The sequence below is a fragment of the Indicator indicator genome, chromosome 17 (genome assembly GCF_027791375.1).
Source record: "Indicator indicator isolate 239-I01 chromosome 17, UM_Iind_1.1, whole genome shotgun sequence".
In the NCBI taxonomy this organism is placed as follows: domain Eukaryota; kingdom Metazoa; phylum Chordata; class Aves; order Piciformes; family Indicatoridae; genus Indicator; species Indicator indicator.
The window spans coordinates 4,032,071-4,056,793 of NC_072026.1; the positions used below are offsets into that span (position 1 = coordinate 4,032,071).

The 24,723-nt window shown below is 47.2% G+C and overlaps 1 protein-coding gene across 2 annotated transcripts in view; it reads left to right on the top strand.

Annotated features, from left to right (window-relative positions):
• The window catches only part of LOC128972480 (fibronectin type-III domain-containing protein 3a-like), a 30,910-nt gene extending 11,347 nt beyond the window's left edge, over positions 1-19,563 (top strand). For both annotated transcript variants that reach the window (XM_054388489.1, XM_054388488.1), the window contains exons 6-25: positions 1,252-1,307; positions 2,484-2,638; positions 2,941-3,000; positions 3,737-3,875; positions 5,195-5,248; positions 6,630-6,751; positions 6,837-7,011; positions 7,250-7,336; positions 7,973-8,111; positions 9,148-9,216; positions 9,533-9,651; positions 9,751-9,856; positions 10,652-10,827; positions 11,598-11,711; positions 12,179-12,328; positions 13,260-13,540; positions 15,490-15,702; positions 17,130-17,296; positions 17,800-17,921; positions 19,218-19,563. In XM_054388489.1, the coding sequence (XP_054244464.1) occupies positions 1,252-1,307; positions 2,484-2,638; positions 2,941-3,000; positions 3,737-3,875; positions 5,195-5,248; positions 6,630-6,751; positions 6,837-7,011; positions 7,250-7,336; positions 7,973-8,111; positions 9,148-9,216; positions 9,533-9,651; positions 9,751-9,856; positions 10,652-10,827; positions 11,598-11,711; positions 12,179-12,328; positions 13,260-13,540; positions 15,490-15,702; positions 17,130-17,296; positions 17,800-17,921; positions 19,218-19,535 (2,822 nt within the window). In that variant the 3' untranslated portion in view covers positions 19,536-19,563. The remainder of the gene's footprint in view (positions 1-1,251; positions 1,308-2,483; positions 2,639-2,940; positions 3,001-3,736; positions 3,876-5,194; positions 5,249-6,629; positions 6,752-6,836; positions 7,012-7,249; positions 7,337-7,972; positions 8,112-9,147; positions 9,217-9,532; positions 9,652-9,750; positions 9,857-10,651; positions 10,828-11,597; positions 11,712-12,178; positions 12,329-13,259; positions 13,541-15,489; positions 15,703-17,129; positions 17,297-17,799; positions 17,922-19,217) is intronic.
• Positions 19,564-24,723: the final 5,160 nt, after the last annotated feature.

Genomic DNA, 24,723 nt, shown 5'->3' on the forward strand with positions numbered 1-24,723 from the left:
TATTTACTTGCATGTACAGAAATACATCGAGTGCAGTGTCTGTGTCTTTCCTCTTCACATGAAACAGTGGCACTGAAATACTGACAGTTTCTTAGCATGATTCTTTAAGTCATTTGTGCATCTTGTAGTGGGTTTTGTGTGTTTCTTAAACCAAGTGGAGTTAGGCTGTGAGGTTTAGTCATTTGTTGTTGCAAGAGCTGTTGGAACAACTGTAGAGGAGGGCTACAAAGATGATCCAAGGGCTGGAACACCTCTGCTATGAGGATAGGCTGAGGGAGCTGGGGCTGTTCAGCCTAGAGAGGACTCCAGGGGGACCTTAGAGCTGCCTTCCAGTACCTGAAGGGATCCTACAGAAGGGCTGCAGAGGGACTTTTCATAAGGGTGTCTAGGGACAGGACAAGGGGGAATGGTTTGAAGCTGAGGGAGAGCAGGGTTAGGCTGGAGCTTAGGAAGTTCTTCAGTATGAGGGTGGTGAGACTCTGGAATAGGCTGCCCTGGATGCTTCTTCTCTGGGAGTGTTCAAGGCCAGGTTGGATGAGCAGCCAAGTCTAGTTGAGAGGTGTCCCTGCCCATGGCAGGGAGGTTGGAACAGATGATCTCTGGGGTCCCTTCCAACCTGAGCCATTCTCTGATTCTTGGGTTAGAGAAATGAATGAGAAATCCAACTTTTTATCTTGGGAAGTAGAGGTAGAAGCTTTTATCAAGCTTGTTTCCTGGCTGAAAAGTGCACTTATTGAAAATGAACAATACAATATAAACATATGTGGGTTTAAAAGTACAAATGTATTGAAAGGGGAAAAAAAGAGGCTTTACTTGCAGGCAGAATAATAATGTGAATTGTGTGAGATGGGCAATGCAAAGATGGGATTCACTGAGTGTTTTGCAATGGCAGTGTGAGGAGAGCACATGCAGTAGGGAGATAAGATCTTATTGTCATTTTTATGACACCTTTCATTTGTGGAGGAATGTTTTTGTGTTGTCAAAGAAAACCCATTTATCCTGGGATGAGGAAAATATACCCTTTGTGCAGGATGTACTAAAAGGGGTTTTGTAAGGCTGTTAGTTTTGGATAGTTCATGTTTCTGCCCCTCACTCAGCCAAAACAAACAGGGGAAATGAACTTTGCACAATAAGTGCTATTGTTAAAACTCTTAATGAGGCGAACTCCATCTTGTGGTGGCATTTTTGTAACAGGCTGCTTTTTCCTCTTGGGGGCTTGGGGATAATCTGTTTTGTATTTGGAATTTTCAGACTCTGACATAGAATCCAAGAAATGTGATACTCACTTGAGCATTGGCAAGCCAGTCGTAAGTATTCTCCTTAAAACATTCTTTTCTGTGCCTAGACTTTCAGTAAAATCACAACTTATTGATCCCTTTTCTTTTTTTTTTCTTTTGATGCTTTGTTTTGTGGTGTTGTTGGTTTGTTTTTTTTAATAGAGAAAATGTGGTTCAGTTGTCAGAGGTTAGAGCTGGGAAAGGGCAGCCATGCTATGGAAAGCCACTTGCTGAAAGAGTTTGACTCAGTTTCCCAGTCTGTAAGGCAAGAATCAGTCCACTGTTGAAGTTGTTGAGTGTGTGTGAGGGCTTTAGTAACAAGGGGTTGCTGAAATAATGGAAACCTGCCCACTCTTGGAACCATCCTTCCATCAGCAGAGAGGATTTAAGAGCTTGGGGAATCAAATTGACCTAAAAAGCCATATTTTTTTTTTAATGTTACGTTTAGAAATTGGAGCAAATATTTGACTATTTACAGACTTGTTTAGGAAGCTGGAGTCTGGTGATGGTAATCTAAACACCTCAAGGCTAAAACTGCCCTGAGATTCTTGATTTGGAGCACTCTTCTTTGCATTTTCTACACAGTAAGCATGGGTTGTGTTCTTTTGCTGCTGCTTTCTTGCCATTCTTTTCTTCTGACAGTATTTTTTCATGGCTGCTTCTGACATCTCTGCTCAGTGCCAACAGCAGAATGTGTTGAGTTTATCAGAGAAAATTCGGAGTGTGGGATGTAAGCAGCAAAAAGACCAAAATTTTTTAGCTGTGAGCACTTAAAATGAGAGCCTCTGGTTGGCCTACAGCTTAGTGGTTAAATATGAAGGTGGTGTGAGGGAATTGTGGTAGAATGGAGAGTTAGGCCTTGTAACTGCCTAAATATAGAACTGGTTGTCAGTGTTCAAGACTCCAGAGCTGCAAATTTGCTCCAGTTGAGTGCTGTGAGCAGTGCAGGTCGGAAGAGAAGCTTTCTCTGGGTACACTTGAGTGTGTCTGTGCCTAAGGGAAATTCTTTGGTGTGGTATTTGAGCACTGCAAAGGGGAAGTCATTTCAAGTCAAATAATGACGACTCGCTATTTCCGCTACAAAGGTGAAAAAAGAAATCCTCCAGTGAGGAACTTCATGGGCAAACTAGAGACACCATGTTATTGACTAACAAAACCTTTTCTTGCAGAAAGCAAACTTACTTGCATTATTTATGCTTTTAATAGGTTTCTGAGATACAAGCAAGATCAGCCGTTCTGTCCTGGAATCTCCCAGTTAGTTCACAGAATGGAGAGAGCCATAGTCATAGTCCAGCAGCATTTACATTTGAAGTAGCAATATCCAACAGTGGTAAAAATGGAAAATTTAAGTCTGTCTATGTGTAAGTTTAGTTTCTTCCTTTAAGCACAATACCCATGTTTAAAAAAAATAAAAAAAACATTAACCCATCAGCAATCTCTCTGTCAGGAGCTGCTTTGTTGACTTGCAGACCTACCTACCTACCTACCTACCTACCTACCTGCCATGAAATAAATGTTAAGTAATGTCACTAAGAGTTACATGGACAATGGAAAAACCTGAAAATTAAATGTGCTCTACGTGGGTTTGCTTTTCAATGAGCTTTTGGCCTTTAAAGTGTAAAGAAGAGTCGTGACTCTGGTTTGTTATTTTACATTTTCACAGTGGGGAAGAATTGACAATTACACTGCCTGATCTCAGACCAGCAACTGATTACCATGCCAGGTATGTCACTGGGGATTCTGTTCCCCCTCTATTCTGCCCTGGTGAGGCTGCATCTGGAATGTTGTGGCCAGTTCTGGGCCCCTCAGTTCAAGAAGGACCTCAGGGAACTGATCAAAAGGGTCCAGTGCAGAGCCACAAAGATGCTGAAGGCAGTGGAACACCTCCCTGTGAGGACAGGCTGAAGGGGCTGGGGCTCTTCAGACTGGAGAAGCCTGAGGGGTGACCTCATTCCTGTTAATAAAGATGTGAAGGGCAGTGTGGGGAGGATGGAGCCAGGCTCTGCTCGGAGATGTCCAATGACAGGACAAGGGGCAGTGGGTGCAAGCTGCAGCAGAGGAAGTTCCACATGAACAGAAGGAGAAACTTTTTCACTGTGAGGGTGACAGAGCCCTGGTGCAGGCTGCCCGGAGAGGTTGTGGAGTCTCCTTCTCTGGAGCCATTCAAAACCCACCTGGATGTGTTCCTGTGTGACCTGCTCTAGGTGCTCCTTTTGACATGGTATCAGTTTCTAGAACCTGGAGTGACATCATGAACTCACTCTTTGTTATTTCTGCCTGAATGAAGAGACAGGAAATAGCTGTCTTTTGGGGTCAGTGAGCTAAAAGAAGAGGAATTGGGCTGATCCTGTTGCTGGAACCACTGCTCCTGATGAAATGCATTTCTAAAGCTGACAGCTCTTGCCTTAAATGTTCAGGTGCTAATGGAATAACAACATCATTCCCTGTCCTTTGTTCAGAGTTTCAGCAACCAGCAGTTCCATCAAGGAATCCATTTCGGAATTGGTGAGTTTCACTACAGAGAGTTGTGAGCCAGACTGCCCAGCTGCCCCCAAGCTCATTAACAGGACCAAGAACAGCCTCAGCTTGCAGTGGAAGGTAAGCAGCTGCAGCTCTCCTGTGTGGTGTGTTTCAGTTAGCTGGTGTCAGTAGCGTAGGCTGTGCTTCTCGTTTGCTTGATTGATAAATTGTGGTAGTTCCTCTTTCTTGCAATGTCAACTTGCTTTGCTTTAGGTGTGCTAGAGTTGGTAGCAGGTCTCACTAAGTATCAGCTGCTCAGATAAGGACGTTCTTATGACCTAGCAGCTAGGGAAGGATTGAGCATTTATTTTTTTTAGAAGCATAGAAAGGTTTGGGTTGAAAGGGACCTCCAAAGGTCATCCAGTCCAACCTATCTGCAGGGTTGCTCAAAGCCTTGAGTATCTCCAGGGATGGGCCTTCAACTACCTCCCTGGGCAACCTCTTGCAGTGTTCCACCACCCTGATGGTGCAGAACTTGTTCCTAGCATCCAATCTAAGTCTCCTCTTCTCTCATTTCAAATCATTGCCCCTGTCCTGTCACTGCAGGCCTTTGGAAACAGTCCCTCTGCAGCCTTCTTGTAGGCCCCATTCAGGCACTGGAAGGTATTTATCCTGGATGATAAATAGATATGACTTAACCTTGTAATTAACCTTGTCTTATATATAATTCTTATAAACCCTTAAAGTTCTTTTAACTCTTGTGACCCATTCAAAGTAAATTTCTTTGGCTAGTTTGTAGCTTTATTTTTTTTGAGCCTGACTTTTGAATATAGACAGCAGCTGTGAAGATTTGTTGGTCACTTCTGTGGTTGTTATGACTACACTCACACCTGGAAAACAGTTTATAGCTCAACAACTTCAATCAGTTAAATAATTTGTGACCTGTACTTAGGAAGTTCCCAAGTGATGTGTCATGACAAGCATAAAAGTTGCTTGTCTGAACACTTGTGTTGAACACTGAACACACAGTTGAAGGACACCAGGGCAAAAAAAAAAAAAAAACCCTCTACAAATATCATTTGCATGATTCATAAAACAAAACTCTTCAATAAGTTCAGATTCTAAACAGTCAGAATTAATAGAAGTAGTAGAGCAGCTGGAGAGCCATCAGGAAGGAGGAACTTAACGTCTTGCAGTGCCTTCTAGTTCTTCCCTTTCTGACTCACCTCACCTCTGTGCCCACAGTAGTTTCCATTTATCACAGGAGTGTTTGTGGAAGAAGGAGGCTCTGCTGTGAGCCTTCCTTTCAGCTCTGTGCTAAATATTTTAGTTTCAAAGGCAGTTGGTGTGTATTAATCAATTGTTAAAATTGGGATTTATTTTTTTGACTCTGCAATAATATTTTTAAAAGCACTACCATTTGATTTTAACTCTTCTCATTGTTTCTTTATTTCCAGTCCTCAAATGACAATGGTTCCAAAATAACCAATTTTCTTTTAGAATGGGATGAGGTAAGACCTTTTCTAGTGCAAAAAAACAATCATAATGACATCTGTAGACCAATTATACTTAAAAATACTTTTTGCTTAGGTCCATCAGCTATTTTCAGTGCAACTTGTCCAGACAGTTTTAAAGGGACAAGTCAATTGAAAAGCTTGAATCAAACTCCTGGTCATGCAGAAATTAGAGTAAGACAAACCTGGCAGATCCTCTGAGAGGACAGTGACAAGCTCCCTCATTTGCTTCTTGTCCTTCAGGGTGTGATTAATCCCCATAATGTGTTTAAATGGCTTCTGTCTTTGGTAGCTGGGAAAAACAGCACTCAGCTTTTGAACTTTTTGTTTTCTCCTGCTGTCATTTATTGCCCTTTTGTCAAACCTACAGTGCCAAAACCCCAGACAGACACCTCAGTCAGAATGTGGGGTTAGGACCAAGAATGCTCAGGAGTGCTCTCAGCATACTCACTGTGACATTCATGGAATGGTGGGGGTTGGAAGGGACCTCTCTAGAGGTCTAAATGATCTAGAGGTCATCTAGTCCAATGCCCCTGCTAAAGCAGGGTCACCCCAAAGCAGGTTGCCCAAGATGGCATTCAGGTGGGTTTGGAATTTGTCCAGAGAAGGAGACTCCACAATGTCTCTGGGCAGCCTGGACCAGGGCAGGGCTCTGGCACCCTCAGAGGAGAGAAGTTTTTCTTCATGTTCAGATGAAACTTTCTGGGTTCTATTTTGTGCCTGTTGCTGGGCAGCACTAAAAGGAGTCTGGCCCCATCCTCTTGCCCCCTCACCCTGTGTAGATATTGATGAGCATTGATCTGAGCCCCTCTCAGGCTGCTCTTCTCTAGACTAAACAGCCCCAGGCCTCTCAGCCTTTCCTTCTCACAGAGATGCCAGTCCCTTCAGCATCTTTGTAGCCTCCTCTGGACTCTCCCCAGTAGTTCTCTGTCTCTCTTGAACTGGGGAGCCCAGAACTGGAGCCAGTATGTCAGATGTGGCCTCGCTAGGGCAGAGCAGGAGGGGAGGAAAATCTCCCTTGACCTTCTGGCCACCAGGAGACTGTTGGCCTTCTTGGCCATCAGAGCACACTCATGGGAAACTTGTTGTCTACCAGCACTCCCAGGTCCTTTTCCATGGAGCTGCCTTCCATCAGGTCAGCCCTGATCTGTACTGGTGCAGGAGCTGATTCCTCTTCAGGTGCTGGACCCTACGCTCCCCCTTGTTGAACTTCTTGAGGTTCTTTTTGGCCCAAGTCTCCAGCCATTCCTTAGGATTGCTCATATTTACATTATTATCATGAAACTTAGGAAAACTGAGAGTGAGGAAGGATTGATCTTAGTAGGGAGAACACAGTCCCCATGTCAGAAACACTGAGGCTGTTCTCGCTTTCTTGAAGGGCAAGAATGGACCCTTCAAAGAATGCTACTACGGACACCTGAAGCAGTACAAACTCACCAAACTCTCTCCTTCTACAAAGTACTCACTCAGATTAGCTGCTAAAAATGACATTGGGATGAGGTAAGGAACACAGGCATGGCAGACCTTTGATGTTCTCCTCAACTCTGGCTTCTGCTGTTAACCTTTTATGAAACCACCTTTCCAGCGGGTTCAGCGAGCCGGTGACGTACTACACAGCAGGAATTGTCCCACCAGCCCCCTCACCCCCCGTGCTCCTTGAAGCAGGAGTGACCTGGCTGGCATTGAAGTGGAGCCCACCAAGCGGGGTGGCCGTGGATGACTCTCTGACTTACAGTTTAGACATGGAAGAAGAAGGTTCTGTAAGTGCTGGGGTTTGCTCCCTGTGTAAAAGCCTCCTAGGCAGCAGTGCTTAAAGAAATGAACCATTCCAGTTCCAAATGAAATAGTGCAAAATACTGCAGCATCTGACAAGTATTGCATTTGCTCATTAAACAAAGGTGCAGTTCAGGCTAAAAAAAAAAAAAATTGCTCTGCTCTGATTTTGGGTTTATTGTGAGGAATTGGTGACTGTTTGTTCCTCTTTCTCCTCCTTCCCAGGGTTATGGGTTCCAGCCGCAGTACAATGGAGATGAACTCTCGTGCACTTTAAGAAATCTGAGGAGGAGCACATCCTACAAGTTCAGGGTTTGTACTGGATTTTGGTTCTGATTTAATGACAGCTTTCTGCTTTTTCTGGGGTTTTGGCTTAGACGCTTTCTACGGAGACTACAGCAAACTACCTGCAGTTCTTTTGTTGTCATCATAGAATCACCGAATCATTAAGGTTGGAGAAGATCTCCAAAATCAAAGTCCAACCATTAACTGCCAGGTCACCACCAAACCATGTCCCTCAATGCCACATCTACACTGCTTTTCAGTCCCCTCAGGGATGGGGACTCCATCACTACCCTGGCAGCCAGTTCCATGCCTTGAAAACCCTTTTGGGGAAGAAATTATTCCTCCTGTCCAACCAAAACCTCCCCTGGCACAACTTCAGGCCTCTTGTCCTATTGCTTGTTCCTTGGGAGAAGAGACCCACCCCCACCTGGCTCCAACCTCCTTTCAGATAGTTGTAGAGAGTGAGAAGGTCTGCCCCTAAACAGGGAGAGTTGAAATAGTTTTTGGTGGAATCATAATCCAAAGCACATTTTCGTTCTTTTGTTTTCTTTTCTGTTGTGTGATTGGGTTTGGTTTGTCATGGAAGAACTTCACAAATCAACAGGATGTTACTTGTCATTAAATCAAGCACTTATTTATCTACTCCATTCATTCCTCCAACAGCTCTTTGCCTACAACAGTGAAGGAAAAAGCAGCCCTAGTGAGGTGGCAGAACACAGCACCAATCCTGACAAGCCTGGACCACCGAGTAAACCAGCTGTAAAGGGCAAGATCCACTCGCACAGCGTGAAGGTTACGTGGGGTAGGTGGTCTGGTGTGCATGCTGGGTTTGAGTGCAGCTTTTGTACCTGTGGTCACCCAGTAACACAGGTTAAAAACCAGAGGTGGGCTCAGGCTAATTACTTGTCTCTGCAGATACCATTATTGCAGGAGAAATCAGGAGCGCACCCAAAAATTCCAGCTTGGCTTGTGGCTGGCTGTGGTAGTGAAGTTGTGCTTGTCTTTGTTCATCTTAGAGAAGCAGGCAATGCTCTTGGCTGGTGCAGTACCCTCCAGATTTGTTGTGAACACAGACTCACAGCATGGTGGGGGTTGGAAGGGGCCTCTGGACATTGTACAGCCCAACCCCACCTGCTAAAGCAGGGTTACCAACAGCAGGCTTCCCAGGGTCACTTTCAGGTGGGTTTGGAATCTCTCCAGAGAAGGAGACTCCACAACCTCTCTGGGAAGCCTGGGCCAGGCTTTTCACATCCTCACAGGAAAGTTTTTCCCCATTTCACATGAAACCTCCTGGGTTCCAGTTCGTGCCTGTTGCCCCTTGTCCTGTCACTGGGCACCACTGACAAGAGTCTGGCTCCACCCTCTTGCCCCCTACCCTATAGCTATTGATCAGCATTGATCAGATCCCCTCTCAGGCTGCTCATCTCCAGGCTAAACAGCCCCAGGGCTCTCAACCTTTCCTCATCACAGACATGCTCCAGGCCCCTGAGCATCTCTGTAGCCTTCCCTGGACTCTCTCCAGTAGTTCCCTGTCTCTCTTGAACTGGGGAGCTCAGAACTGAGCATAAGGCTCCAGAATTTTCATACACTTAAAACTTGAGTAGTGGTACCTGAAAAAGAGAGTATTTTCCTGGTGTGCCTTCTTCCTGCCATAATCACCATTAAGGAAAATGTGTTGTGAAGATGGAAGTGCAGAGTTTGCTGGCTCTGGTTGAGCTGAGTTTTCTACTTGAATATATTCTGTCATCATTTGCTGTGTTCTCTGAAGAGCTGTTAAGAGAATAATGCCTTGCTTTGAAATCCTCTGTAATTTACTTGAAGATGTTGATTTCTTTCAGAACCACCCAAAGATAATGGAGGATCAGACATCACTAAATACTTCTTGGAACTCTCAGACACATCAGTTGGTAAGACATCAGCTTCAAGTGCTGACTCAGCTTGTGTTAATTCACTGTCCTGAGTCACTACCCTTTGCTCCAGCCATTACTCTTCTGTTTTCAGATGTCCCATGTTGTGTTCCACGTGCTCTCTGCATCACTGATCATTCAAACTGGATTCTCTGGCTTGACTTCTTAATGATTATTAAGAAGATTATTAAATAAAATTCTTAATGATGTGAATCTGAATTATATTAATTAATCTTAATTAATACTCGTGTGAGAAAATTTTCAGGGTTGATTCTTGCAAGTTTTGTGGGGTGAAGTATTTTCTTTCTTCCCTCAGGAGGTAAATGGGAGCCTGTCTACAGTGGTTCCCAGAGAGAACATGTGTGTGATCACCTCAAGCCTGGCACTTCATACAGACTGAGAGTTTACTGTATAAGTAAAGGTGGTGAAAGCCAGGTGAGAAAAAGAATCAATTTGCTTCTAGACACCGTTTCTAGTGATGTTTTAGTGGCATGGTTTGTGTTCCCTCTCTAACCTACTGTCTATTACCTCCAGGCTTCTGATGTTACTACTGTTACCACATCAGCTGTTCCTCCTGGCCCATGTCATGCTCCATGCCTGGTGGGCAAAGCTAAGCCGAAGGAAATCACTTTGCAGTGGGGTAAGCTCCAGCGTTGCTGAGCAAAATACTTTGCTGATTTGGTTTAGATTAGGTATGAGAAGAAATTTCTTCACTGAAATGGTTCTCAGACACTGGAACGGACTCCCCAGGGAGATGGTTGAATTCCCATCCCTGGAGGTGTTCAAAAGAGGTGGTGAGGAACGTGATTTAGCCCCAGACTTGATAGAGTTAGAGAGTGGTTGGACTTTGATGATCTTAAAGGACTTTTCCAACCAAAACAATTCCATGATTCTATGAAATGAAAAATCTGTAGAGCTCTTGAAGGAAAGACTTAAAATTATAGCTGTGGTCCATGTCCTTATAGTTGTTGGGGGGGGGGGTGGTTAACACCAAAGCTTGCTAACCACCTCCAATTTGGTGATGCATATGCAACAATATGTTGAGACTTGAGCAGACATAAAGGTCTTGCAGTGAGAAAGCTTGTGGAGTGCCTCACTGTTGACATGCTTGGCAATTAAACTTCAGCTCTGCTTTTATTTACATTTCAGTGGAGGAGATAATCAAAAAGTAATGAAGGTAGACTAGGGTTTGTGGAAAACAGGTGAAAAGAGCTGATGAAGGCTACCTTAAAGTAGTCTATCAGTACCTGTGGGGCAAAAAGCAAGCTTGATAAAGTGTTTCTGCTCAGGCTTAGGATAAAAGCCTTCATCCTTGGCTTCTAGAATTCATCTGACACAACTTTTGGCTTGAGAAGGCTGACTAGAAACTGTTTGAAAGCAAAAGTGTTCTGTGAAATTAATAGGGGGAAGGAAAAGATAATCTTCTATTTCCTAGGCCCACCATCCATAGATGGAGGTTCTGGCATTACAGAATACATCCTGGAGATGGCAAACTCTGAGCAGGAGGAACGCAGGCAAGTGTATCAGGGTCCAGCAGCTGAGCATCTGGTGAGCAGTCTGCTTCCAGGGAGGACATACTGCTTCTGGGTACGAGCAGCCAATAAAGCTGGGGTAAGCACTGTGTTCCTGAGAGCCACTCTTTCCTCTAGTGATGATACTGTTGCCTTACAAACCTGATCATCTGCTTCTGTCTTCTGTTGTAGTTCTGTTGAAGGAGCAAAATTTCTTACAGCATAGAAAAAATAGACGTAGTGAGTTAGGGCTGAAGGAAGGATTGAATGTCCCTGACCACAGGGCATGTTCATTGTGTAGCACATTTCTGTTGTTGCTTGCTGGATTTCTGTCAGCACCAAAGGTAACTACTCCTAAGTTAGTGCTGGACATTCTCTTGCTGCTTTTAGTCCTTTGACTGCAGTGGCATGGTTTCTGGCTCTGGGTGGCCACTGAGAAGTTTGTGCCTTAAGAAATTGCCTTCTGGTTTACAATGAGTATAGGCTCTGTGGCTTGTGGTGTGGGAATAGCATTGTGTAGAGAGGGGTGTGTTCAAATAATGCCAGGTTTGAACAAGGTTGGGATAAATGTTGGTTGCATAAAAGTCTGTATGAAACAGTACCCAGCTGCTCCTGGAAGCCAGATCCTGACTAGAGGGGAAGGAGGAGTTCCACAAGCAGAGCAGTGGGAGGATTACAGATACCCTGTAGGCACAAGGCCAGTTTAGAAACTACCTGAAAGGAATTTTAAACAGGTCTGTGAAACTAAGCACTGAACTCTTATATTTATTTCTCCATCAAGTTAAAAATACTCTGTTTTCTCCAGCTCTTACACATCATTTTTTTGCTCTGCTGCTGCTGTTGGATTCATGCAATTGTGTTCTCTTGCAGTTTGGCCCCCACTCAGACAAAGCAGAGGTCTCAACTGCTCCTGGACCCCCTGATCAATGCTGTAAACCCCTAATAACTTGTAAAAGTGCAACTTGTGCTGTGGTTTCCTGGGAGGTAGGTGTTTGTGTTGTTCAGAGATGCAGACAGAGCTCAGTAGTTGCCTTTTGGAGTTGCTAGAGAGATGTGTATGACACAGGAATGGAAGGGGTAACGAGGTGGAATAGAAGCAGAGTATTTATCCCACTTCTTTATAGAGGTTGGTGAATTTCCACCTTAATGAATTGGGTGACATTTAATCCTCCCCATAGTATGGTAAACTTAATATTCCATATATTTTGTGGTGGGATGGTGGGAGGTTGTGAATCACTCAGAGTTCTGGTCTGAACTGTGGTGGTGTGGTAGCCACATGTCCAGCTAGAAGCCTTTTTAATGAGCTGAACTTCAAGTCAGCTGCGATGGAGAGGACCTTGGGTTTCAATCCCAGTGCTTCCAGAGCCTCTGTTGAATGTAGCAAGCTGACATTTGGGTGATGAACCTGTGTGTGCAACAGCTGAAAGCAAACACATCCCTTGACCCCACAGAGCCCTGCCTGCAATGGTGCAGACATCAGTGAGTACAGAGTGGACTGGGGGCAGATGGAAGGATCGATGCACATCATTTACACCGGCCCTGGCCACAGCTATGAAGTGAAAGGTCTCACACCTGCAACCACCTATTACTGCAGAGTCCAGGTAGGAGAGGCCTTCTGTTATGCGTTACTGAGCAAATGAACAAGTACAGGCAGTGAGAAGAAAAACTTCAGCTAGAGATGAATAAAATCCTGAACTGTCATCTCCTAATGGCCTCTAGCAGCAGCAGTGTGGCCAGCAGGACCAGGGCTGAAATTGTCCCTTGGTACTTGGCACTGGTGAGGCTGCACTTTGAATACTGGGTTCAGTTTTAGGCTCCTCACCCCAAGAAGGACATTGAGGTGCTGGAGCAGGTCCAGAGAAGGGCAGTGAAGTTGGAGAAAGGTCTGGAGAACAGGGCTGGTGAGGAGCAGCTGAGGGAAGTGGGATTGTGTAATCTGGAGAAAATGAAGCTCAGGGGAGAACTTCTCACTCTGCAACTTCCTGAAAGGAGGCTGGAGCCAGCTAGGGGTCAGTCTCTTCTCCCAGGTAACAAGTGATAAGACAAGAGGAAATGGTCTCAAGTTGCATCAGGGGAGGTTTAGGTTAGCCACAAGGAAAAATTTCTTAACTGGAAGTGTGGCAAAGCTTTGAAACAAGCTGCTCAGGGCAGTGGTGGAGTCCCCATCCCTGGAGAGCTTTCAAAGCCCTGTGGATGTGGTGCTGAGGGACATGGTTTAGTGGTGACCTGGCAGTGTTAGGTTAACAGTGTTGGACTCAGTCTTGGAGGACTCTGCCAACCCTCATGCTATGTGGAAGGTGACAACACTTTTCCTTCTGCCCAAGTCCCTCCTTGACTGTGTGTTTCTAGCAGGGAACCGCAGCTGCGGGGCTGCATTAAACGCAGACACTTTGTGGCGCTTACCTTTTCTGTGGGACATTTCCCATTCCCTTCTAAATGGCTTTCAGTAAGATGCAGGAGGCAGGGTGGTAGATGTGACCACCTGGTGAGAATCACGCAGGTTTGGTGGGCAGTAGCTGGTCTGTCTTTCAGGCTGTGAACGTGGCTGGAGTGGGGTTGTTCGGCGAGACCGGTGTGGTGACCACCCCTGCATCAGTGCCTGCGGCAGTGTCAGTGCTGCACTTACTTGAGGAAGATCAAGTGGAGATTCCTTTTCCTTTATCCACGTGCCTTGCAATCCAGTGGGAAGAGCCAAGCTGTCACGGGTCAGAGATCACTGGCTACAACATAGAGTATGGGGAGAAGCAGCTTGTAGCTGTTGGAAGAAGTACCAGCCACCTTCTTGAGAATCTGCTGCCTGACACCCTGTACAGGTAATAATCAACCATTTCATTTTGAAGCTGCTTCTGTGGGATTCTCAACCCATAGCTTTGAGGGTGGTGGTGGTTACATTTTTAGAAGAATTTTTCATTCAAACTATTGGCCTAATTCTCTGCAAGTCCAGAAAAAAACCACCCCAAATTGTCATCTCCAGAATCAAACCTTGGTGGTTTAGTGATGAGAGTTAAGATTCCTGTGTCAAGATGTATGTTCTGCCTCACAGCCAAGGCTTTACTCTATAGTGTCTGAGTGTAGAATCTTCTCTTCTGAAGCGATGTGTACAATGGGATGATCAACAGCTCATCAAAAGAGGATCAGTGTATGGACAAGAGTGGAGTAGCTCTTCCTGTAAGGTCCTGCACCTAGGCTGGAACAATCCTAGATATCAGTGCAAGCTGGGGAATGATGAAATTGAGAGCAGCCCTGCAGAAAAGGGCTTTGGGGTGCTGGGGGATGAGAAGATGGAGGTGATCCGGAAATGGGCTATTGCAGCCCGGAAGGCCAATGGCATCCTGGGCTGCATGAAAAGAAGCATGGCCAGGAGATGGACAGAGGTGATTCTGCCACTCTGCTCTGCTCTGCTGAGGCCTCACCTGCAGTACTGCATCCAGCTCTGGAGCCCTCAACACAGGAAGGGCCTGATGGAGCAGGACCAGAGGACAGCCACAAAGATGATCATGGAGCTGGAACACCTCTGCTATGAGAACAGGCTGAGGGAGCTGGGGTTGTTAGCCTAGAGAAGAGGAGGCTCCAGGGAAACCTAATAGCAGCCTTCCAGTAGCTGAAGGGGGCTACAAGAAGGCTGCAGAGGGACTGTCTCCAAAGGCCTGCAGGGATAGGACAAGGGGCAATGGTTTGAGATTAGAGAAGATTTAGATTCAATGTTAGGAACAAATTCTGCACCATGAGGGGGGTGGAACACTGCAACAGGTTGCCTAGGGAGGTAGTTGAGGCCCCATCCCTGGAGATACTCAAGGTCAGACTGGACAAAGCTCTGAGCAACCTGCTTTAGTGGAAGATGTCTCTGCTGACTGCAGTGGGGCTGGACTGGATGACCTTTGGAGGTCCCTTCCAACCCAAACCATTCTATGATTCTACTCCTCCTTCATTAAAGCATAGCTCAGCATTGGTAGGAGACAAACCAAACCATTCAGGTGAAGGTAGAGGCCTCAGGCACCTGTTCAGTGCAGAGAATAAACCTGAACAATGCTGAGAAACTCTGCAGCTTCATTATGTGGCAGGCAATGGGATTGTGTTGCCTCGTTAGGTGCAGATTACTTTTACAGTTAATTTCTAACTGTATTTTAGTTGCTCTGTTGTTTGGACTCTTATTGTTTTAACTCTTGCTTTATTACCAAGTGTTCATTACCTACCATGGCCAGGCCCACAGAGTGGTGGTCAGTGGACTTAAATCCAGCTGGCAGTGGGGCTCAGTGATGGGGCCTGTTCTCTTTAGTATCTTTATCAATGATCTGGATGAGTTGATCGAGGGCACCCTCGATCAGTTTGCAGATGACACCAGGCTGGGCAGGAGTGTTGATCTGCTTGAGGGTAGAAAGGCTGAGGGGAGACCTTCTGACTTTCTACAACTCCCTGAAAGGAGGTTGGAGTGAGGTGGGACTTTTCTTCAAGTAGCAAGTGATAGGATGAGAGGAAACAGCCATGAGTTGTTGCAAGAGTGGTTTAGATTGGACATGAGGAACACTTTCTTCCCTGAAAGGGTTGTCAAGGCCTGGAATGGGCTGCCCAGGGCAGTGGTGTAGTCACCATCCCTGGAGATACTTAAAGGCCATGTAGCCATAGTGGACTTGGTAGTGGTAAGTCAGGTTAATGCTAGGACTGGATGATCCTGGAGGTCTTCTCCAGCCTGAACAATTCCTTGTTTTTATGATTTTTTTTTCAGTGAATTAACCATGTAACTGCTCTTCTCTCCCATCTCCAGAATCAGAATACAGGCCATAAACAGCTTGGGAGTTGGGCCTTTCAGTCATTCCATTAAAGCCAAAACCAAACCGCTACCTCCTGACCCTCCTCATCTTGAATGTGTGGTCTTCAGCTACCAGAGCCTTAAACTCAAATGGGGTGAAGGTCCAAGCAGAGCTTTAATTACCAACCCTACACAATTCAACCTGCAGATGGAGGACAGGTTTGGCAGGTGAGATAATCGGAAGACCATTGCTGCTTTACAGCTTTGTCTTGAGTTTCTAAGATGTTTCAGTCATCCTCACTTCTGTTTGCACTGGTGACTGATTTGGCCAGCACAAGGTTTGCCTCCTAGTTTGCATTTTTGCATCCTATCTTTCAACCAGAAATGCTGTTGATAGCTGTTCCACTTGTAATTACTAATTGCTGTTTAAATAACCATATCATACTGTCCTCTTTGGCAGTTTCTTTGGGGTTTGGACATTCTAAACAGAGTCCAGTTTGCATGTAGGAAACCTGGGGCTGACAGCTGTCCTCCAACATGACATTCTCTTACCTGCTATATAAAAGGATTCTTCTCTGGATTCAAATCAAGTTTGGCTTCCTTAGTAGCTGTGTCTGGATGTAGCTCAGTGCCTCGACAGGTTGAGTGAACACTCCATGAATGTAAACTGAGACTTCCACCAGTATGGATGGGGAGTGCAGCTCATTTCAGGCACACGTTGAACTGTCAATGACAAAAGAGCAGAGCTCAGACTGCACCTGGGTCACCAGAACCTATTGTCACTTCTTTGTGCTGCAGTTATGTAGAAAAGCCTTTGCCAGTGCTGACAGGCAGGTCCATGACTGCTGAGGGATTCTGGCTGGTGTCTGACAGATCTGTGACTGCTGAGGGATTCTGGTTGGTGTCTCACAGACAGATCTGTGACTGCTGAGTGATTCTGGTTGGTGTCTGACAGATCTGTGACTGCTGAGTGATTCTGGTTGGTGTCTGACAGATCTGTGACTGCTGAGTGATTCTGGTTGGTGTCTGACAGATCTGTGACTGCTGAGTGATTCTGGTTGGTGTCAGACAGATCTGTGACTGCTGAGTGATTCTGGTTGGTATCTGACAGATCTGTGACTGCTGAGTGATTCTGGTTAGTGTCTGACAGATCTGTGACTGCTGAGTGGTTCTGGTTGGTGTCTCACAGACAGATCTGTGACTGCTGAGTGATTCTGGTTGGTGTCTGACAGATCTGTGACTGCTGAGTGATTCTGGTTGGTGTCTGACAGATCTGTGACTGCTGAGTGATTCTGGTTGGTGTCTGACAGATCTGTGACTGCTGAGTGATTCTGGTTGGTGTCTGACAGATCTGTGACTGCTGAGTGATTCTGGTTGGTGTCTCACAGACAGATCTGTGACTGCTGAGTGATTCTGGTTGGAGTCTCACAGACAGATCTGTGACTGCTGAGTGATTCTGGTTGGTGTCTCACAGACAGATCTGTGACTGCTGAGTGATTCTGGTTGGAGTCTCACAGACAGATCTGTGACTGCTGAGTGATTCTGGTTGGTGTCTCACAGACAGATCTGTGACTGCTGAGTGATTCTGGTTGGTGTCTGACAGATCTGTGACTGCTGAGTGATTCTGGTTGGTGTCTTGTCTGTTCTGCTTGCAGGTTTGTTACAGTCTATAGCGGTCCCTGTCACACGTACAAGGTTCAGCGCCTCAGTGAATCCACCACCTACTATTTCAAAATCCAGGCCTACAACGATGCTGGAGAGGGAGCATTTTCTGAAGTTTATGCTTTCACTACAACCAAGTCTCCACCTGCACCTCTTAAAGGTGAGCTTGCACCACACTAGAAACTTCTGCAAGCCCAGCCAGTTGCCCATGAGCCTGCAGTGTGCTCTTGCAGCCAAGAGGGCTAAAGGTATTTTGGAGTGTGGCCAGCAGGTAAAGGGAGGTTCTCCTCCTCTCCTCTGTTGAGGCCACATCTGGAGTACTGGGTCCAGTTCTGGGCTCCCCAGTTCAAGAGAAACAAAACTACTGGAGAGAGTCCAGTGGAGGCCACAAAGATGCTGAGGGGACTGAAGCATCTCTGTGATAAGGAAAGGCTGAGGGGCCTGGGGCTGTTTAGCCTGGAGAAGAGAAGCTTGAGAGGGGATCTGCTCAGTGCTGATCAATAGCTAAAGGGTAGGAGGCAAGCAGATGGGGCTGGACTCTTTCCAGTGGTGCCCAGTGACAGGACAAGGGGCAGTGGGCACACAAACTGAAACCCAGGAGGTTCCACCTGACCATGAACACAGGAACATCTGTAGAGACTATTGTTCTCTTTCTTTTTCCAGCACCCAAAGCAACTCAGCTGGAAGAAAACACTTACGAAATCACATGGGAACCTCTGCAGCCCATGAAAGGAGATTCCATTGTTTACATCCTTCAGCTTGCTGCTGGGAGAGAGTTTGATCAGGTACCTTCTGCTCAGCATCAGGATCTTGAGGGGTTTTCACTTGGAAACATTACTGCCAAAAAAGTTGTCTGTGTTGGAAGGCTGAAGCTGTGTTTGATGCTCATGGCAGGGATGTTTTACATTTGGGCAAGGGCCTGGATTTACAGTCCTGACTGCCAGGGTGCTCCACTTTCCATCTTAGTTCCTCTCAGGCTTTAAGCTGATGATAGCATTCAGTGGAGGGTCCTGCTGCTCCTTCTCTTTACAGCAGTGAAAGGTGCCCCAGATTGAAGCTTATGAACTTTCGTTTCCCTGTTGGCTCTTTGCTTGTGCTTGACTGTGAAGACAGGCATGGGAGTCACTGGGAGAGCTGTTTATCTGGAAGTGAGTTAAACCCATTGTATGCTGTGCTCCCAGAATGTCCCAGGGCTCTTTTGATTATTAAACCTTACGGTCTCTGTTAGTCACAGAGAGCACCTGCCTCCTGCTTTTGGATGAGCTTGGTGGGACAATAGTTGTGCAGAATGAGATTTCCTTTGTGTTCAGAGCTTCACAGCCCAGGTCTGTCAGTGTGGAGCTCTGCAGGAAGCTTTGGATCATCCACAAGAAAATGACCCAGGAATTTCTCAGAAATAAAAGCTGAGATTCAGCAAATCATAAAATGCTCTGGGTTGGAAGGGGCCTCTGAAGGTCTTCTAGTCCATCCCCCTCTGTAGCCAGCAGGGACATCCTTGGCTAGATCAGGTTACCCAGAGCTCTGTTGAGCCTCACTTTGAGTATCTCCAGGGATGGGCCCCCAGCCACCTCCCTGGGCAACCTGTTGCAGTGTTCCTCCACCCTCATGGTAAAGAACTTGTTCCATTAAGTTGGCTTGAAGAGAACGACTTCAGGCAGTGTCCAGCTCTGCATGTGCTGGTGCAGCAGAGTGGAAGCTGCCAAGTGAAGGGGGGCCTACAAGAAAGCTGGGGAGGGACTTTTTAGGCTATCAGGTAGTGATAGGACTAGGGGTAATGGAATAAAGCTGGAAGTGGGGAGATTCAGGCTGGATGTGAGGAAGAAGTTCTTCCCCATGAGGGTGGTGAGAGCCTGGAATGGGTTGTCCAGGGAGGTGGTTGAGGCCCCATCCCTGGAGGTGTTTAAGGCCAGGCTGGATGAGGCTCTGGCCAGCCTGATCTGGTGTGAGGTGTCCCTGCCCATGGCAGGGGGGTTGGAACTGGATGCTCCTTGTGGTCCCTTCCAACCCTGACTGATTCTATGAGTCTAAGTGCTGTCTGTAAGGTGAACTCCACTGAAGTGGTTCTCTCCTCCTCTGACCAGGTGTACAAGGGACCGGAGACCTCCTTCCGCCTGCCGAGCTTGCAGACAAACTGTGAATACCGCGTCAGAGTCTGCGCCGGCCGCCAGGCGCAGGACTCTGCTGGAGCACAGGAGCTGTATGGCCCTTACAGCCCCAGCACAGTGTTCTCATCTCAGAAGCAGGAGCCGGTCCCAGGCTGCGCCGACTCGACTCCGGAGCCGGGCGAGGGCAAGCAGAGCCTGCGTGAGGAGCGCCTCATCGCCGTGGTGCTGCTCTGCGGCTTCGCGGTGGTGGCCATTCTGTTCGCTGTCGTGATCCAGTACTTCGTCATCAAGTAGAGGAGAGCCCTGCTGGGCGCTCAGCTCTCCCTGCAGGAGCTATCTCGGGTATTTATGGTTAGTCCTAACGAAAATCCTTGCTGGAGCTGCATCCTTCGGCACATTGCCGCTCGTGCCGCTGCCTGCCAGCGAGGCTGGGTCGGCAAGAGCCTTTCCCAAGACTGAGCAGAGACTTCTTGTAGAAAGGGTAATGAATCCTGGGTCCTCTCTAATCAGGGTTAGCTGTTAATTGGACAGCACAACAAACTGCCTTACGGTGCGTGCAGGGCTGCGCACGTGCCCTTCCTCTCTCCCAATTCAAAGTGGGGCCCTCTGGGCTGGGGTGGGAGAGAGAAGCCATTGACCAGAGTGAGTCCTTTTTCCAGTCCAGCCAGAGCAGTGGTTTAATCAGGTCTCGTTGTAGTTTGGTGTAGAAGAAATACAGCAGCACAGATGCTTCCGCTTAGAGCATTCCTAGAGCATTCCAGGTTTAATATACTGTAGAGGGCCCGCAGAGCATTGGCATAGCGCTAGCACTGCTTCAGTTATTCTAATCTTCTGGATCCAGTAATCAGCAGTTCAGGTGTTGGAGGCGAGGGTGCCCAGCATGTTGAGAGCCTCAACCCAGGCTCTAGACGAGACCTTAGCAGGAGGTGACATAGCTACAGCGCAGGTGCTGCTGCAGAAGGGGCCCCTTTGGCCCCGCAGGCTTCGGAACGAAATGCTTTCTGCTGCTGGGGAGCAGCTCTTGGCCCAATCCACATTTCACTCTCAGTGCCTGAGAGAAAAGTAATTTCCTGTGCTGCCCAGGGAAATCTCCGCAGCGCTTGCAGCAAAGCACAGGGATTGTCTTTAAGGAGAACGAGTGCATTTATGATAAATGTGACACTATTTGGCTCAAACTGAGCAAACCTTTTTTTTTTTTTTTTTTTTTTGTACTGTTGTTAACCTAAAAAGTTCCCTCTGCTTTTTGGATGCCCTTCCAGCTTCAGCTGACTTTTTAGATGCCGTTCCTAGGACATTTTAACCGATTTGCTATCCCAGTGGTAGCAGCCTCTCACATTCCAGTTGTTTCCAAGATGGGAATGTTTTCCACCTGCTATGAACTGTTCCTCTTTTCCCTGGGGGGGAGGTTTTGGGGGTGGTGGAGGAAGGGGATACTGTGCACTACAAACGATTTATATCTGGTTAAATCCACTCGGGGAGGGGAAAATCCACAGCTGAGTCGTGACAGCTGACTGCTTCAGGGCAAAGGTTTCAGGAGCTGCAATTCCCACTTTCCCAACGTGTTTGGAATTGCCATAGGTAGGTTTAGAGTATTCCACAGAGACTGTGGCTGCTCTTTGCGTGAGTCAGAGCAACGCACTTGGACGTGGAGGGTCAGATGTGGCAGCACTACAGGCTGAAGTGTTTCCCCTGATTCACCCCTTGCAGGGTCTTTCTCCTCTGGCAGTCAGTGAGTGATGTTGTGTTCTAGCTGTGCTTCAGAGACGTGGGAGAACCCTCCAGTGACACCCTAGCATCACTTAAATGCTCCTTCAAAAGTAGATCTATGGTGCAATCTGAAATTTAATCTTTTTTTCCAAGTGTACTCTTCCTTTTGTACTCTATTTATTTTGATTTCAAAAAGTCATGGAGAAAGAAAAAACAAAAAAGTATGTTTGAATGTATTGTTCTACTTGTAGCAGAACTTTAAGTTAATCATTTCTTCTATCATAGAAATCTCTCCCTCCAGCGGTGGAAAGAGTTTTATACAGATACTAGTCCTTAGTTTGCAGAAGAGTTTACAATCTCTCCTTATTTTCCCTTCATAGTCTCCTTTTAGCAAATGAAGACTGCCTGCAGCAAACCTTTGTGGCCAAAGGGTTAACTTCTCTAACTCTCAGGAGGGAGTTTGTGGAGGTTTCTTTGGCAATAACACTTCTGATCCTTTTAAATTAGGGTTGCAGAGTAACTACTAACGAGTCACAGCTCCTGAAAAGCAAAAGGAAGTTCCTTTTTTTTGTGTTATTGCCACAAAATTCCTGTTCCCAGGCACCATCCAGGTGAGCTACAGCAGTGCAGACCTTACCATCAGCTGTTACCATTCCACAACCATGTACCCTGGTGGCATTAATTCATGTAGTAGGTATCTTCAGTTTTTCTTGTATTGTTAATTTTTTGAGGTATCTCAAACTTATGTTAAAGCTGCCATGCATTGTATTACTAAATTGTAACTATCGAATAGATAATATATTTAATACAGCCAATAAATAAGACAAATGTATTCAAATTTGGCCCCGGGGTTCTTGTGTGGTTTTGTGGATTTGAATCCTGATTTGGGAGCAGTCACAGAATCCTGGCATGGTGAGGGTTGGAAGGGACCTCTGGAGATCATCCAGTCCAACCTCCCTGCTGAAGCAAGGTCACTCACAGCAGGCTGCCCAGGATTGCAATGTCCCGGAGGGTTTGGAACCTCTCCAGAGAAGGAGACTCCACAACCTCTCTGGGCAGCCTGGGACAGGAAAAGAGTTTTACTGCTTGTTCAGAGGGAACCTCCTGGGTTCCACTTCGTGCCCATTACCTCTTGTCTTGTCCCTGGGCACCACTGACAAGACTCTGGCCCTGGCAGCTTGCCCCTCACCCTTTAGATATTGATCAGCATTGAGCAAATCCCCACTCAGCCTTCCCTGGTCAGGGAGATGCTCCAATCTTCTCATGTTTGTAGCCTCCACTGGACTCTCTTCAATAGTTTTCTGTCTTGAACTGAGCAGCCCAGACCTGGACCCAATACTCCAGGTGTGTCCAGGTGACCTCCCAGGACAGAGGATAGAACTTCCCTTGACCTTTGGCCTTCTGGGCCATGAGTCATGGTGAAGGGACTCCCAAGTACCACTCCACAGAGCTGCTTTCCATTTGTGGTGTGGGTAATTTAAGGCTGCTTCAATTGGAAAAGGTGTTTAAGATCATCCAGTTCCAACCATTCTCTAACTATAGTGCTGCTGCTGCTACACTGGGAGGCCCCTGTGCTGGTTTGGGGCCAGACAGATCGTCTCTTGCCCCGAAAGGGACAAAAGAATGAGACTCACACAAACGGATTGGAGAGTGATGGAAAGTTTAAATGGAAAAGCAATTGGTGAAGCTACAAAAGACTACAAACTACAAAGCATAGTGACAAAGAGTATCCCAAAGCGTACAGAACCCCTCACAGAATTCCCAAAGCTTCCCAATCCTCCCTTCCTCCCACCTGAGGGTATACCCAAAACCCCCAGGGCTCGCTCTTCCCCCCTCCTCCCACTGCTAGGCAAGTCTCAGGCTGGCCAGGTCTGAGACTGCCCCCCGCTCCATTCTCCTCCTGGCATTAGGCCTAGACAGGCCTAAGAGGCCTTGAGGATACTCCCCCGGCATTACCTGATAAGAGAGGACATCTCCCATGGGAGCAGAGAGGGAAGAAAGAGGAAGAGAATGACTTTGCAGATGGCCTTATAGGGTGCAGGATTTATGGGTAGAAATACGTCGTTTCCTGTGTCCCCCCCTGTGGGTGGGCACCCAGGACACCAGAGGTGTATCTCATGCAGCAGTGGCAGGGGGCACCCAGCCTAAACTGCCACAGCCCCCAACATGCCCAAGCTCCTTGGCACACAGCAGTTTCTGAGGAAGTTGTAGCCACTTGATTTTGTGCAGCCATTCCCCATGCTGCTGTCATCCATCTGCCACCTACACACAGGTAATGCTGCTGCACCAAGCACTCAGCCCCTTTCTCCTTACCCTGCAAAACCTTCCTCCAGTTACCAAGCAGGGCAGAACAGCTCATTGATACTGGAAATACCATTAGCCCAGTTGGGCCCAGTTACTTCATTTTCCATGCTTCTGTGTTTACTTAGCTCCTCCCCAGCATATGCTGCTAAGTGGGAAATTTCTCCTGAGGGTGCTTTAATGATGTTGAGATAGGGCAGGAAAGCCTTTATTTGGCCATGGGTTTTCCAAATGAGACAGGTTGACACTCAGCCTTGTTTTACTTCAGAAAGGATCTGAGATGATGAGCTGGAAAATGCCAGGGTGGAGGAGGTGAGAGGAGATGGGGTCAGCACGAGGGAAAACACCAGGGAAGGCTCTGGGATGCTGGAGCTTAACTCACAGCTGGAGAGAGCAGGGACATGGCGCTGGAGAGGCTGCCACAGTAGGAACATGTCCAGCCAGTCCTCAGAAATTCTTCCATAACCTGGGAATTGGGGTGTGCTGGCAGAAGTGAGCAGGGTTCCTGCTACAAAATAAGTCTCCTCTGCTCTCCTCGGGGCTCTGCTCTTCACAGTTGTCCTTGTCAGGAGGACTCGGGAGCACTGTTCAGCAGCCAGTGTTTGGGAGAGCCAACAGCTAGTGTGGGATGTGGGCATGAAAGGTCAGTGCTGAGCACAGTGCCTGCATTGTGTTGACAGAGTCCTGCTTCTAACATCAGGGAGATCTCTTCTGCTGTTTCCACGAGGTGGAAGTGCTGCCCGAGGAGGGTTTATGAGAGATTCAGGCACCTGAACACCTCAAAAAAAACCCTAAAACAAACAAACAAAAAAACCCAACAACAACGCAAACACCCAGAAGCATTCCATGTGCCAAGGCTTTGCTTTGCTGCACCTTAAACACCTCAGTAAAAGCCCTCTAAGAAGCAGCTCCCAATGCTCAGCTCTGCATTGGTGATTTCCGTGCTGAGCCCTGGCCAGCAGAGGCTCGGAGGGGCTGAAAGCCGTCCCGCCCTTGTCCCTGTTTCTCCGAGCAGATCCCTCCCAGCTGCGGGACAGCTGCCATTGATGAAGGTCCCTGAATTAGCAGTGGCAGATGGAGGGGTAGCTGCTCAGCCTGGCCACGCTGTGTCCCAGTTTGCTGTTTTCCGGCGCTGAGGGGAGTCCCGGTGTCTAGGCAGAGGTGGAGGGCGACTGCTCCTTCAGTCGTGGTGCCTGCAGCCAGCTGAACGCAGGCATTCACAGCACGGTCGTGCCTGGGGAGGAAGGGAGGGAGGGAGCGTTCATGGCCAGGCAGAGCCACTCCAGCTCAGCTGCCCATACTGAAGGCGTTTGTAGCCTCGGGGACGAATGTTTTCCCTGTGGAAATTGGCTCCTCGTGTCTTCTCCTCACCACTGGTTTCCAGGCAGCACTACTGCAAATAGCCTCAGCTCTTGGTCGTGGTGCTCAGTCTCCAAGTGGAAAGTGGTCACAGCGTGGAGAGGAGATTTGGAGG